Source organism: Phaenicophaeus curvirostris, chromosome 1 (assembly GCF_032191515.1).
Source record: "Phaenicophaeus curvirostris isolate KB17595 chromosome 1, BPBGC_Pcur_1.0, whole genome shotgun sequence".
Lineage (NCBI taxonomy): Eukaryota > Metazoa > Chordata > Aves > Cuculiformes > Cuculidae > Phaenicophaeus > Phaenicophaeus curvirostris.
The window spans coordinates 195,129,767-195,146,269 of record NC_091392.1 but is presented as its reverse complement, the minus strand read 5'-3'; the positions used below and the strand labels follow the sequence as shown (position 1 = coordinate 195,146,269).

The following is a 16,503-nucleotide window of genomic DNA, read 5'->3' as shown; positions in this document are numbered from 1 at the left end:
GGCTTGAACTTCAACTACAGCTACCAGAAATAGAGTGTGGGGCATATTTGCTAGCAAAACTAGAACTTGTTTCTGTCAGCCTTTTGTCTCTAAACACAGAAATTAACACAAAGAACTGGTGAAGTCTTTAATGGCATATGCATGAAAGCTATATCATAACTAATTTCTGAATTAGTCATGGGGAAATATGGAGTATTTGGAGACTGTTGGTTATACTACTGATTTTCTCTATGATGTCCTCTATGATTTTGTTAACCTCTTGATTATTAAGAAATTTTAAAATAAAAAACAAATGAAACACTAATCATTTCCCTTTATTTCAACATGAAAATCATTGCATAGCAAACAAGTTCCTCCGCACTTTGAAAAAATATTCTGCTACATTTTGCCTCATATTTCATTCTCTTGTTTCTCATCAGAGAATGAAATGGGAGGAGGGGAGCTCCTGGAGTTGAAAATATTTTCATTCTTCCTTTTACCCTTTCTCTGTTTTGCAAAATTCAAAGTATTCTCAGCTTTGGAAGGTTAGAAAGCAGAAAAAGCATATTGAATCATGGCAATTTTGCACTCTTGAACATCCCTGCTTGATGAAGCTTTGTAATGCCACCAGCTGGCAAACAGAAAAAAATTGTCGTTCATCTTCCTTGAGGGTGAAAAAGAGTAATGGTAGGTTTTACATCAAAACCACATAAAATAAGGATTTTTATTGAGGAACGTTTTCTGTTGGTTTCACAATTTCCTACAAAATGTGGGTTTGTTTTGCTTCGGTTTTCTGTATTTGGGGTGCGGGGAATGGAGTGGTCTTTGGAGGGTTATTAACTATTTCCCCCAGCCATGCTGCCATATGGCCATTGCAACTCCCACAGTTTGGAATATAATTGAATCATAGAATCGTAGATTAGTTTGGGTTGGAAGGGACCTTAAAGATCACTTAGTTCCAACCCCGCCACCATGGACCCAAGGCCCCAGCCAACCTGGCCCTGAACAACTCCAGGGAGGGGACATCCACAACTTCCTTGCCTCTAGTCTGATCACTACAAGTCTTTGTAAACAGTCCCTCCCCAGCTTTCTTGTAGGCTCCTTCAGGTACTGGAAGGTTGCTCTAAGTTTTTTTCAGAGCCTTCTCTTCTCCAGGCTGAACAAGCCTACCTCTCTCAGCCTGTCCTCATACAGGAGGTGCTCTAGCCCTCTGATCATTGCAGCCTCCTCTGGACCTATTCCAACAGTTCTATATATTTCTTATGTTGAGGATTCCAGAACTGGACACAATACTCCTGATGAAGTATCTCAAGAGAGGAATAGAGGGGCAGAATCACCTCCCTCAATTTGTTGGCCATGCTTCTTTTGATGCAGCCCAGGATACGGTTGGCCTTCTGGGCTGTGAGTGCACTTTGCCGGCTCATGTTGAGCTTCTCATCAATGAACACCCACAAGTCCTTCTCTGCAGGGCAGCTCTCAACCACATCTTCCCCCATCCTGTGTTGAAATGATGGATTGCCCCGACCCAGGTGTAGGACCTTGCACTTGGCCTTATTGAACCTCATGAAGTTCTTATATGCCCACTTCTCCAGCCTGTCTAGGTCCCCTCTGGATGACATCATGTCCTTTCGATGTGGCAACTGCACCACTCAGGTTGGTGTCATCTGCAAACTTCCTGAGGGTGCACTCAATCTCGCTGTCAATATCATTGATGAAGATATCAAACAGCACTGGTCCCAGTATGGACTCCTGAGAGACATAACTTGTCACGGATCTCCATCTGGACTTTGAGCCATTGACCGCAACTCTCTGAACATGACCATCCACCAATTTCTAATCTGCCAGACTATCAAATCTATATCTCTGCAGTTTAGAGAGAAGGATGTTTTGGGAGATCATGTCAAAGGCTTTACAGAAGTCCAGATAGATCATATCCGTCAGTATATTCATGTCCATTGCTGTGGTTACCCCATCATAGAAAGCCTCTAGGTTGCTCATACAGGATTTGCCCCTGGTGAAGCAGTGCTGGCTGCCATTAATCACCTCCCCATCCTCCATGTGCTTTAGTATAGCTTCTAGGATGATCTGTTCCATGATATTCCGTGGCACAGAGGTGAGGCTGACAGGTTGGTAGTTCCCAGGATCGTCTTTTCTACCCTTTTTAAAAATGGGCATAATGCTACCCTTCTTCCAGTGACCAGGGACTTCTCCTGATTGCCATGACTTTTCAGATGTCATGGAGAGTGGCTTGGCAACCACATCAGCCAATTCCCTCAGGACTTTCGGATGCATCTCCTCAGGTCCCATAGACTTATATATGTTCAGGTTCCTTAGGTGGTCACAAACCTGATCCTCCTCTACAGTGGGAGGAGCTGTACCCTCCTGGTCCCCACATTGTCCATTGACCCAGGAGGGGTGAGGAGAACGGTTGTCAGGGAAGACAGGGGCAAAAAATGTTGAGTACCTCAGCCTTCTCCTTGTCTGTTGATACAAGGTCACTGTTTTCAACCATCAGCGGCGGTGTGTTTTCTTTGACCTTCTTCTAACTGATGGACCTGTAGAAGTTCTCCTTGTTAGCCTTCTATTCCCTTTCCAAGTTCAGCTCCAGCTGCGCCTTGGCCTTCCTGACCTCATCCCTACACAACTGGGCAGTGTCCCTATACACGTCCCAGGTTACCTGTCCCTGCTTGCGCTTCCTGTGTAGTTCCTTCTTGTTCTTGAGTTTGGCCAGCATGTCTCGACTCAGCCATGCTGATTTCTTCCCTTTCCTGCCTTCTTTCCTACATAAATCAGAAGCACCAGCCTGGTGCCCAGACCACATGAGAAATCCTGAGCATGGGAAAAGGTTCAGCACCGCCTGTACTGAGGACTGGCTCATGCTGCAGCAGGACCATGAGAGCCTTTAAGTGCTTTCTTGGACCAGTGCCCATAAGCACAGTAATTGTTTTTAAATAGATGCAGGAAATGAGCAGTTGCCAATTGGAATCACTTTCTTGGTGAAAAAACATGTTTCTTTTCCATCATCTACCCATTCGTGGTTTAGAGAGATGACAACAGAAAAGAACACATTTGGATGAGGAGTTTAGTGCTGGGCAGTCTTCACGGTTAATCACACATTCAAGGTGGCTTTCAGAGCCAGCCCTGCTCATTCCCTGAGTAACCTCCCAGCTGCACGTTAACAGGCTGCCTCAGCTCAGACTCCAGAGCTCTCGTGTGCACATGTGTGAGCTTGCCTCCTCATGGCCTCAAGCCTTGTTTTGTGAGGTCTGACTGAGCAGCACTGTGTGTGATTGCACAGCATAGCCCACATTTATCCCCCGCTGTGACATTTCTGGAGTGTCCTAAACTAGGTCACTCCCAGCAGTGAGGTAAGAAGAGGGGCAGGTTGTGTTGCTCTGAGTTTATACCATTGCCAGATTGTTTTTCACCTCAGGTATAGTCACAGATAAATCTAGACATACAGAATAGATATTTAAGCAGGAAAAATCACAGATATTAACCATGTACTCCAGTGCCAGCAAATTTCTAGGCTGATATTTAACGCATTTAACCGTATTGAGAAGACTTTCCAGAATCCTATATATATACATTCCTGAACAATCTGTAGAATAAATACTTACATACTTAAATTTCCTAAGCAATCCAGAACAATTATACTTTCATTTCAGAGACAGCATGGTAGCACATAAACCTCCAGTCAATAATAGCATTAAGCAGAGCGAAAACAGGAAGATAATGAGAATCATAGAATAACCAGGTTGGAAGAGACCCACCGGATCGAGTCCAACCATTCCTATCAAACACTAAACCATTCCCCTTAGCACCTTGTCCACCTGTGCCTTAAACACCTCCAGGGAAGTACTGATGTTCCTGAGGAATACTTGGTCTAAAGAAAGATGACAGATAAAAAGTAGTAAAAAGGAAATACTCGTAGACAGAAAATTGAAGGATGGATGGGTTATGTGATTTGCCAAACAAAGGACAGGATTTGTTCATGTAATATTTTGTAGATAGATATGCAATGTGATCTGGAACTGCCTCATGATCTCACATCTTGGAAAATAATAGGATAAGCCTTTATTTACTTACCAAAATTACTTCCACAGAAAAGAATAGAGAATAAACTCTGAATTGAGGGATCTGCTCATGTACTCTGACCACTGAGATTTCCTCATTTCTCTGAGAATTCCACAATGTTTGATCATTTATGATTGCAAGTACTGTCCTCATTAGGTGTGATTTGATTCGCCCTGCTTTCTTTCATTGCTTTGTACATCTTAATTGCAGGAAGCAGAATTTTTTATTTCTTCAGTAATCATCATGATATGGTGTCAATATTTATTGTTTCTGAGGTACTGCAGCACAGATTACTGCCCATAATCATTTGGACATTATCACCAAATTCAGCAGAGATTCATAAACATTTTGATATTATTCCAAACAACATTTGTTGGAAATGAGCTATGTCCTGAAAAAATTGCTCAGTCATGCCACAGAAAAGGTACTTCTGTCTGTTGAAATTGCAATATGAATTGACTGAAGACCTACAAAATGCAGGTTTTTTTACCTAGCCCACCCATTTTATCACCACTGTACCTCCAAATCCTGCTGTCCGCAGCATCCTGGGAGTGACACTCAGTCTGATGGCAAACACTGTGGCCTAAGATTCACAGCTCAGGGGAGGTTTACTCTAAACTGTCTGTAGGCTAGTCCTAAGGTATGAACACCTATGTGCAGCTATGGTGCATTAGATTCTTTCCTGGGGCAGTTTATCTGTGATAACTTTATCTATTTTAGTGTCTTCCGAAAGACACTTGGTAGTTGCCCCAAAACTGTGACACCCTGTCCAAACAAAAGCACAGTGAGCAGGAACAATTTGGAGATTGGCTTTGAAAGCCCATACCTGAACCAAATGAAGCCCACACCTGAACCAAATGAATTTATGTGAACACGTACTGCTTATCCCTACATACCAATATTAAAAAGCATTATGCTGGCTTTGCTCCATCCACAGGAAAACAAGATATTTTTATTTCCTTCTTCATAAATTTTTCTCATAAGGAAATGTACAAGATGGAGAAAAGCATAGCCTGTATAGATTTGGGGGGTTTTGCTGTAACAGAAAAGAATTCTATGGATACTATAAGCAAGAATATGGGTTACAGGCTGCATATATTTAGAATCATAGAACCACCAGGTTGGAAGAGACCCACCGGATCATTCTGTAGGAAGTCTTTAACTTCTATTAATTTTTTTTTCATTATTCTTGATTAAAAGTTCAATCTGCCATTGAATGCTACTGACATCATCATCATCATTAAATTAATCTGTGCTACCTCTCTATCTCATCATGACCCTCTGTCAGAAAAGTTTCTTGACTGAAGACGGCATTTGTGGATTAATTTAAGAATAAGTGTTCAAGTCCCAGAAAGAAGAATAGGCATTAACATTTAAGTGAACAGTGTGTTTAAGGCTACCTAAATCATACTTGTTGCAGAGATAGATTTCAAATACTTTTCTTTTTTTCTGACTATCTTTGAGCTTGTATATTCAGTCTTCCCTTTAAACCACTCATAGGGTCAGTGAGGTAAACAGGGTTACTGACATACTTCAAGTCTAACATGTAATTACATTGTGAAACGGCTTGAAAAGCGGTTTTAGACTTAAATATTTTTTTAATACAAGCATTTTTAATAGCATATTTCTGTATATCCAAGAGCAAAAATTTGCTTTTGTCTCATTTTTTTTGAGATATTCGCCTTAACTACTGAGTCTTGAGGTACTTAGTAGGTAGGATTTGCCCCTATATAGCAAATTGAGACAGTAACATCTCAGGGAAATTCTTTCTCCAGCTGCAGGAAGTATATTAAGATTCCCACAACAGCTAATTCCCTCGTAACTCCATCAACAATTGCCGGCTTCTATGAAGAGCTAAGCAGCTTCATTACAAATCATCAGGTGAACTGAATGAGATTCAATGTTTAAAGTTAGTCAGAATAATAATTCCATAAAATTGAAGCACAAAGCCCAGTGGAGAGTGTTCCTGGAAGAACGAAGTTATTAAATTTTTAAGCAATCATATGCAATAAAAAAAGCTGAAATGTTGCTTCACAATAAACGCTGTTGCTGATGCAAATCTGATTGATTCTAACGGCTACTATAATTAACTTTAAGGTTTGTGAGCTGCTAATTTCGAGGATGAATAATTGGTTAAACCAAGTTTTGTATATTGCAATGTAATATGCTTGTTCAATTTTCCACTTAATTTCAATTAATATGGGGTCTGCATGTACTACACTATTGCAGCTTTTATGCCTATTATTTTTAATTAGGAAAATGCAATACCTTGTGTGTTATTCTAAGTTTTTATTTCATTACAGATATTTTGAGCTCATATCACTTAACTATCCAAAATGTTAATCACTGCTCCTAAGGGAGACTGGAACTGGAAGTGCCAGCCTCCCACATGAAACAGAAAGGAAAAATCAGTCTCATAATTTACTTACTGACCTCTACACAATGATTTTCTGTTAGAACTATGTATCTTTACTACTCTCCCTGATGTTTTCAGTACTACAAAAATGGTTAGAACTGCACAGTGAAGTTCTTGCTCACCACAGAAAAAGTGAGCTTGTAGATGCACATATTTTATGATGGAATCAGTCACCAACTGGAGATTCTTAACTCATCTTCACAAAAGGTGCCTAGACATCAGACTGAATAATTGTCTTCAGGGTGGATATTGTTAAACTAGATGAGTGCTATCCTCAGAGTCATATCTTAGCCTTATTTTCTTTCATTTGTGTATATTAGACTTTTTGTGGCATAAATTACTTCTCACATTGTGCTGCACCTGCAGCTCAGAGGAGCAGTTGTAAGCTCCAACCCTGCTGCTTTCCAATGCCTCTATGGGAGGCAGACTTTCTTAGAGTGGTCAGAGAGAGTTTTTTGCATTCTCTTTGCTCCTGGCTGCCCACACGCAAGACTCCTTAGCAACCATGGATTCCTGTTTGACTGGAAAAAGGAGAGTAATGTTCAAGTAGAGCTCTTTGTTTTTCTTCCCTCCAGAGCCAAATCTTTCCAGGTGTTTGACAAATACCCAGCACTACTGATGCAGTTGCTTTATCGCTGACTCTTCTCACTTTCCCAGTATTAAAGATCTGGTGGCTAGAGTGCAACTGACAGCTTCACTGACGACATATGAGGCAGAAAATCCCCAGCCTATTCTTCCTTAGCTGGACTAGTGTTGCCAACAGAGCGAATCCATGTCATTAATAACACTGAGTTATAAAAAAAAGGCCTTCAGGGTGCTGCTGAATGAATTTTTTATTGTCTATTTCAGAGAAGCTTAAATAGAAAATAGAAATCCAGACCTTACATTTTAAAAGCCAAATAAAGTAAGGTTAACCAATTCCAACTAGAGTCATTGCCTAACCAACATCATCAAACTCTTAACAGATGTTATAATGTATTCATCTGCATTGCACCATTATCCTCACTTTGTAAACAGAGAGGAGCAAGAAACATAGAGGTAGGAGTGTTATTAGTATAGGAATTTTTGATGCAGTAAAGTAGTTGTGCCTGGGTCAGTCTGTTTAAGTATTATTGGTTCCCATGCCTCTGAAACAAAAATGTTATCTACAAGGTCAGTAGAGAATAAAGCCCATGCTAGCATTTGCATCTCAACAAAAGACTTCTGAGGCTTTGGAAAGGTTTCTGCAGATGGAAAGGATTCCTGGAACACCCAAACATTATATTATAATATTTGGGATGTGCGCTTTAGGCAAACACATGAAAGAGAAGTACTTGAATAAAAAATCTTTGTGAGGTGTGGAGCTGGACAGAGAAAGGTATCAGCTGGATAATAAGACATTTAAAAAGAACCGCTTTTTCCTTTGTTGTTTTTTTTCATTCCTACTGGTACACACATGGTCTGTGTGTGTACCTGTAAAAGCATCTGCTCTGAGCTGTTTAAGACACTTGATAAGACTTTTTCCATCACTGATAACTAATGCACCTACAGATGTCTGAAGAGCGGTCTGTATTTCAGCCTCATGCACTAACCCCTCTTTGCAATGTTCCCCACAGGCCAGATGACTCTGAGGACACAGCACGTTCAGGACTCCAAGATGGGCTTTGTAATCAATGCAATATACTCGATGGCCTATGGCCTCCACAACATGCAGACATCTCTGTGCCCAGGCTATGTGGGCCTCTGTGATGCCATGAAACCCATAGATGGTCGGAAGCTCCTGGAATCCCTCATGAAGACTAACTTTACTGGGGTCTCAGGGGACATGATCTTGTTTGATGAGAATGGCGACTCACCAGGAAGGTAATGTTGACATTTGTCAAACTGTTTAATACCAGACATGTTAACCAACACATGGTAGATACACACAGACTTGACATCAGAAAAAAGATCACATACATTTATTTCCACATTTCCTGACTTTCTATGCTTATTTTTCCAATATAACTTACTTTATATGTGCATTTTTATGATGTTTAAAATTAAATCTAGAGAAAAGACATGGACTTTCAGTCATACAATCTTCCTGCATGAATATGCATTTTCATATGTACCATTTAAACGTATTATATTACTTCTCTCTACAAACTACTAGAACTTCAACTTTATGTTGATAGACCATGACAGCCATCACAGCACCTCTTTCTCTCTCTCTCTCTCCCTCTCTCTTTCTCTTTAGGTGTTTAAACGTATGTGTTTGATTGGGCAATAAACAATCATAGCAGACGTAGTTCTTTTATTAAGAAAGGTAAAAAAATACCAGAAATCTTGTATTGAATTGTATGGGACTTTTTTCCAATCAGAATTATTAAAAATCTGCTTCCATATCTTCCAAATATGGAAGCACTGGAACAGGCTACCCAGGGAGGTGGTTGATTCACCTTCCCTGGAGGTGTTTAAGGCACGGGTGGACGAGGTGCTAAGGGGCATGGTTTAGTGTTTGATAGGAATGGTTGGACTCGATGATCAGGTGGATCTCTTCCAACCTGGTTATTCTATGATTCTATGATTCAAATAAAGCCTTCCCACTTGCATAACAAACTAATTAATTCACACTGTGCTGCTATAAGACAAAACGAATTTTTAAAAAGCTTCTTTTTCTGGCAACTTATATTCTGTAAATACATATATCTATGCAATATAAAACAAGTTTTTCTTTTTTCTATGACATATAGGCAATACCCATATAAATGTACATTAAAAAGTGTAATGAGGGTTTTTTCTGGGTTTCTGCCTACAGAACTGCTGGAAGATGAACAGGAAGTGTAATAACATACAAAGCATATATTTTTTTATAGATCAGCATGTAGATTCCTGCCTCAATCACTGCATTTACTCCAGTTTGACTGAGGCAGCTCTTTCTGTATACATTATTGGGAAGATTTTTAAAAAGTTTCTGATGGCTCCATATAAACTCACTTTTATCTTTTCCCACTATTGTGAACTAAAAGGGAAGCATTAACTTCTGAGTAGAGATGGACAGGGAACAGCAAATCAATCAGTCAGAATATTCTGACATTTACAGAAATTTATGCATTTTCAGATGTTTCTATTTTAATTTCTTTTTAAAGTCTGTAAAGTCAGCATTCTCCCCAAAGGGAACAGGACAGCCACCTACAAAGTAGTCTAGTTGTGTCTCTGGAGACACAAATTTTAAAATTCTTCAGACTAAGACTCTAAGGAATTGCACTGTGTGCTGGTAGGAGATCTCACACAGACTGGCAGAAACTCAAAAATTTCAGATGGAAATTTATTTCAGCATTGTTTTGGTGAGAAAAGCTGTGTTCTGCTACACATTTTTATTTTTATCAGTTGCAGAATTCTGAATAAAAGTGCTCTGTCTGGATTTTTCTGACCAAATCCTTTTTAAAAGTCTTGTCCCAGACTTCTTTTAAAGGATTCCCATTTGGTTTTAATGGTGCACGGATACAGTGAACTGCATCCTACCTTATTCCTATCTCTATTGCACCAATTTTTTGCAGAAAGACTGAAGACCACTGCTAATAAATGATATGTGACATGACAATACACCAATGATAATATTTAAATGTTCAAAGCGACCTTTACCTTTTCTTCATGTTGGTGTGCTTAACAATAACTATTAAATTGTATTTGTTGCAAAGAATTAAAGTGAATATCTTTGGTCTTTTAAAACACAGTTCTAAGAAAGACGATGAAGTAATTATATCACATGCAGTCATTTATTCAGTCATAGTAGGACATTAGTGTTTCACTGAAGAGCATGGGGACATCATATTGATTGTTCCCCTCAAGGTAACATGAATTTCAGGAAGTCCACCTTCACTGGATTTGTGTGAGATACAGTAGTGCACTGTCTGCTTGAACTAATTGGCTGTGTGTGATGAGAAAATGCTCCCAGACCTTGTCTACTTTCAAAATATAGTTCATTGTTCCTGCTCCTCCTACAACAGCCACATCCAGTCCATGTGCTTAAATTAGGCAACATTGAGTCAAAATTTACTTTTTCAAGGTTAAGAAGGCTATGTAGGAAGCTCCATCTATCTATCAGGTTTTTATCTATCAGTCTTTTGAGCACTGTCAAATACTGTTTTCAATAGCTAGGAGACGTTGGAGTCATATTGGAACAACTCATCCACCCTGTTCACTTGTGTTGATAGCTACATCCTCACTTTGTAAAATGGAAAAATAAATCCCCACAGCTGTACCGTGGTGGTAGTGTTAAGCAGGAAATGAGAACATAAAAAGCCTTTCTGACCTAGATAGCTCAGGATTTTTGATGTATAGCAAAAGAGTTTTGATATTATACAACAGATGATTAATCCCACAAAATGCTTTGAATCCTGGCCCTATTCCAAAGTCCTTTTTGTCTACATTGAGCTTTAAGCAGACAGACAGTTTAGTGGAGGGCTTGTTTTAGGTGAGACAGAAGAGAGGAAAAAAACAAATTACTATGAAAGGAACAGCCATGATTTTTTGTTACCTGTAAATACCACTGAAACTCCATGGGGCAAATTGGGAAGGCAACACAGTCAGGAAACACAATATGCTGATGTATTGGCTGTGCTACCAACAGAATATGGATTTTCAGCAACTTCACAGCACTTTTGTTCTGAAGCAAGTGTTTTGCACTGTGATTAGGGCACTGCTGGAAATGTGCTATTGCACCATCTGGTCTCTCCAGTCCTAAAGTGGCAAACTGTTCCCATGGCACCTCAAAGAAGCTCTAGGGAACCAGTGACTTGGGAAAGTCCACTATAGCAATGGACTTGCTGAGTTTGGCTATTACTATCTGTCCACCGATGTTGTTCTCCACAGAGGACTCACAAGAGACACAAGATATTGAGGCAATAGTTTATTTAATTTGTCATGTTTCTTTTCTAGTGTTTCCATTTGGGTATTTGCATGGAATTACTACCAGAGGAATAATTGTTTTATTTCCTGTGGTCTCTTAAGATATGGCAGTACTTTTGTTTTTCTGCCCATAAAAGTCTGAAATGGCAGCTTTAATAAACCAATACTCAAAGGAGTGTTACAATGCCCTGACAATGCTGACAAAAGACCCCAGAGTGGCTTCTGGCTAACTTTTTGGTTATTTTGTTTAATACTTCAACAGACTGTTACTGTGTACGTGAAACTCAGAAAAAAAATCTTGTGTTCTGACTGTGCATAAAGGCCTGTTTATGTGTGTGGGGGGGTGTGTATATTACCTGCAGTCAGTTTATTTGTGTCAGTCTGGCATTCATACATCCAAGTCAGATGAGCTCATTCTCAAAGCTATGGACATTTCTTTCCTTATACAGACAGCGAGTGAAATATTCCAAAATCCATGAGTGTCATAAATTTTTCTTCCTACCTGTGTCATCTTCTCTTGTAAAGACTTAAGACTCATATGATATAGGAAATATATTGTCCAACCAGTTAGTTTCCACTTTCACTTTCTTTCACAAGTTGCTTGCAGACTTAATCCTCACCTATGTGTGATTTTGGCATTTGAATTGCTGCCATAATTTCTCCACTGCGACAGTTAAACCCTGTTTCCTGTTGCAATGTGTTCTGAGATACATGGATGAAGAATACCACAGAAGGGTTTTACCATAATTTATTTTTTCAGTTAGCCTCAAGAAAAAAATTGATATTGTGTGGCTACTGCTTGTCAGTCTTAAAAGTGTTTACTCAAAACTTAAGAGAAACACATCAGTGTCATATTTAATAGATTTAATGTACTGGTTCTTTTATTTATCTATACATCAGATTTCTCAAGTTACACTCTGACAGTGCCACTCAATACAATCCTGTCTGCATGCTTTCCATTTAGGTGTAATTTTGTGCCTGCTGCTAGAAGGTTTTTTTAAACCTATGATTGTGTTAATCTTCTCAGTCTATATAATTTGCTTATTTTCCACCAGTGAATTCCATACTAATTAGTCAGATTGCTGCAGAACCCATTAAAGAGGAGGTAAAGAAAAGCATGACAACCACTTCAGCAGTTGCTCAACTTTCCAAGCATGTCTCACAAATAAATGCTAAAAGAACTATCCTGCCAGGCAGAAAGGTAGCTTGGTGTTCAGCATGTCAATTGGAGGTTAGTGAGTCCTACGTGGCTCCACAGGCTTTCTGTAGGACTCTGTGGGAGCTAAAAATGAAAGTAGGAGGAAGAGGAACATGAACCTGAAAACTCTGATGAGCTCTAGCTCTGCTCTTGACACTTCTGTTCCCAGATGATGAGGTATTCTGACCTAAAAGTAGCCTAGGACTGAGGTACAAATACTTTTTTCCTTCCATACCATATTGTGCAAGTAATTAAATGTGTTCTGACCACTGAGGAATTATATAAAAACGAAGGAGGTTGTACAGATGGGAGAGAATAGCATTTGTTGCTGCAGTGCTGTAAATGGAAAAAAGGCACGCATCTGCTTCATTCTTCAAAAAAAGAATTATGCCTGGAATACAAGGTGTAGTCAGTCTCCTCATCTTCCTGAAGCCTCCAGCAAGTCCTACAGTCCAAGTGTCTGTGCATGCAGAGTGGTGCCTGGTACCTCTCTGGGTTCCACACCAAATTGCATCTTGTGGACTTACAGCACAGAAAGTGCTTTTTTAAATGTGAAATACTTAATGACATTCTTCTCAACTCAGCTATGTCTCCCATTTATGTTTCTAAAGATATGAAATCATGAATTTTAAGAAAATGGGGAAGGACTACTTTGACTATATCAATGTTGGCAGCTGGGACAACGGTGAGCTGAAAATGGATGATGATGAAATATGGTCAGAGAAAAATAATATCATCAGATCAGTGTGCAGTGAACCCTGCGAAAAAGGCCAGATAAAGGTAAATATTTTCTCAGTCATGTAGAATGCATAGCCTTTTGAAAGCAAGATTTTCCTGACTCTCACATGGACTCAGTATCTCACAACTTAATTAAAATATGCAGACTTAAGTGTCTAGTTCTAATTTGTATCATAGTCATCTCACTGTTTTCATGATTTGCTATTTACTTGTACTTATATATCTCTGAACTCCTGGCTTTTTATATTTATAGTCCAAACACTCCAGAACAGATGTTGTTCAGGGTTTTTTTCTGCATAGTTTCACAGCATCTGCCTGGGACTTGTAAGTACAATTGCAGGCAAATTATAAATAATAATTGCTACTAATTTAGTGCTAGACAGAGACATCTAAACTGGAACATAATTTCCCATAACTTAAGTCTGTAGTATCATCAGAGAACATCTATAACTACTGCTACTTAGAACTTCAGGAAATATAAGCTGTTGGTTTTGTTGTTTTTTTGGGGGTTTGTGTTTTTTTTTTTTTAATCTTATCTGTTTGATTGTATCTTTATTTCCCAGATTTTTGATTCTTTCTTCCTCTCTTGCCATGATGCAGTAAGTAAAGAGGGTGGATGAATCCATCATATGTTATCCTTGAGCTTCCCACAATATTTACTTCAGCACAGTTAAAATACTGCAAGTCTTTATCTTACCTTGCAGTCATTTATATAAAACACTGTGGACAAAGGAGATGGGCATGGACAACAGAGTGGCTCAGACTGACAAAAAGCAGCTGTAAATTCTGACATGTCTGACTGGAAGCTGGATCACTTTTCTCCTGTGTTGACATGGCATGTCTGCAAAACTGGGAAGCATCTATAGGGAGGGACTGATGGGAGACCGATCATGCTCTGCAACACAAAGTGAATACCTTCAATCTGAGTTTTCCAGATTTAGGACACAGCCACCAATTTTATTCACTAACTGGTCTTTGGCAGAGTCAATAAACGAGTTTCATCAGACCTAATGTATATGTCTTCACTGTAGGCATATAGTTATATGAGATTTCTGAACTTTCCTTTTAGTCATTGGAAATACGTGTATTATTCCAGATCAAGAGTCATCTCATGCTTTTGTAGGTTTTGAAAACAGGTAAAATAAATTTTGATGTAGAAACACTTTTTTCTCTTCACTGATAGTAAGAGGCACCCAGCCAGGACAATTGGTTCAGGTGAGAACATACCTTGTGCAGATATATAAAGTAACATGGGATGAACTACTCCCATCTAACTAAAGAGGGCTATGATGTTAGGCTGCTTTAGCCATAAAGTCACATATGTCAGAAAGTGGAGACAGACAAACAAATAATAACTTCAGAACAGGGAACCTCTGAATTTGTTTATGATCTGTTGCTACAACACAGGTATTGGGAAGTATCTTGTGATCTCCGTTAACACAGTCTCTTTCCACCTCCTGCCACGTTCTTGGGAATTCTCCCAAGAGGATTCTCCAGTACAATTCATCGCACATTTAGATACATGCTTGAAGTCCAGCGTCTGAATTATCCTCTATGCTACTGATTATAAATCTCGAAGTTTACTTCGCAGCCCTTTATCTTCCCAGTCTTCATAGATGATGGGAAAAGCTTAACCCTGCCAAGCTCCATGGTGGTTTTCCTTCAGAATTATGTGGGCCTGAATTGTTATGCAGGAATTTGAAACATTTTTTTACATTTTATTTGTTAAAAAGTCAATAAAGACACCTAGTTTTGAAGCCATCTTGTAAATTCACTCTTGAAAAAGACACATAAGTCAACCTGACTCTTATGCTATAATTGGGAATATTCACTTATAAATTGTTTGGGAAGAACAGAGAAACCAGGAACATTCTATTTCAAACGAAAGACATACTGACAAGAAATACAGATGTTTTCAGTGCCCAGAGATGATAAACAAGGATATTTAGAAATCCACTTCTCAGTCATGAGCATGCAATAACATTTGGGAGCAAATTTAAAAAAAAAGAAATCAAGTCAAATGTTAAAATGGATAAAGATAACATTCTCACTCTTAAATGTTAATTAGATATGCAGTAGCTGAAGAATTCTGAAAAAGACATGTCCAGTTTCATGTCTGTGAAAAATCAGTTTTAACACATCACCCACAGTTGGATGAAAAATTATGACCCGGAAACCTTTGAGTAATGAACATTTATAGAAATAACACTATTGACATGATTCCCTACATGGACCACAATGGAGTGAATTATATGGTTTTAGTATCGCGTACTGTACGCACATTGCTGTCTATGAAATTCTGAGTTTTGTTAACTTCAAGAGGGGATAAAACATCTTACTGTCATTCTGTACCTCAACTTGACCTTCTGTGGGATTGATGGTTTCTTTCTTCTTGTCTAGATATGGTGGGAAAACTGAGAATTTGTGTCATATTTTGTATAAACAAACATTATGAGAAGTAGCTACCTGTAAAATGATATTTTTAAGAAAAGCACTCTAAGAAAATTAAAAGAACTCTAGGGAAATAAAAATAGTAAAAAACTGTATTAGCAAACAAGGCACCATGAATTTATATTTATGCTGCTAAACCAAATGTCAAATTTTGTCACAGGTGATCCGTAAAGGAGAAGTGAGTTGCTGTTGGACCTGCACTCCTTGTAAAGAGAATGAATATGTATCTGATGAATACACATGCAAAGCCTGCCAGCTCGGCTCCTGGCCCAACGACGACCTCACAGGTAAATGAGTTGTGGCTGTGCTTATGCTGTCAATGAAAATGTTCATCTGTTGAGCTGAAGAAACAAATGCCAGATACAAGTGAGTATGAGGATTGTTTCAGTCAGACTGAACCTGGGGATAAATCTGAAATTTGAACGAAGGTTGATATTCATCTTCTAACCTCAATCTGATCCAGGAATCATTAGTGTAATTCAGCTGTTTTCTAAAGACTTGAGTTACTAGATTTAGAAATAAAAGAACAGTCCTAGTTTTGCATTCAACCCTGTCCTAACTTCTAGCTGCTGGTGCAGATGTTTTCCTTTGCCAAACACATAAAGGAATTAAGTCCTTATCAGAGAAATTATTGAGGGAGGTCTAATTTTAGAATTTTATTTTCCTTTCAAGCAAGAATGGAAGACTTGTGCAATACTTCCTTTTTTTAATTCTGAAAACCTTACTGCTGCCAAATGCACGATTGCTCCAAACAGACATAGGTTTGTGTTAG

General features: G+C 38.9%; 1 protein-coding gene across 5 annotated transcripts in view; it reads left to right on the top strand.

Annotated features, from left to right (window-relative positions):
* GRM5 (glutamate metabotropic receptor 5) overlaps window positions 1-16,503 on the top strand; it is a 262,379-nt gene that overhangs the window by 212,132 nt on the left and 33,744 nt on the right. For all 5 annotated transcript variants that reach the window (XM_069883330.1, XM_069883331.1, XM_069883334.1 and 2 more), the window contains 3 exons: window positions 8,068-8,314; window positions 13,154-13,322; window positions 15,892-16,018. In XM_069883330.1, the coding sequence (XP_069739431.1) occupies window positions 8,068-8,314; window positions 13,154-13,322; window positions 15,892-16,018 (543 nt within the window). The remainder of the gene's footprint in view (window positions 1-8,067; window positions 8,315-13,153; window positions 13,323-15,891; window positions 16,019-16,503) is intronic.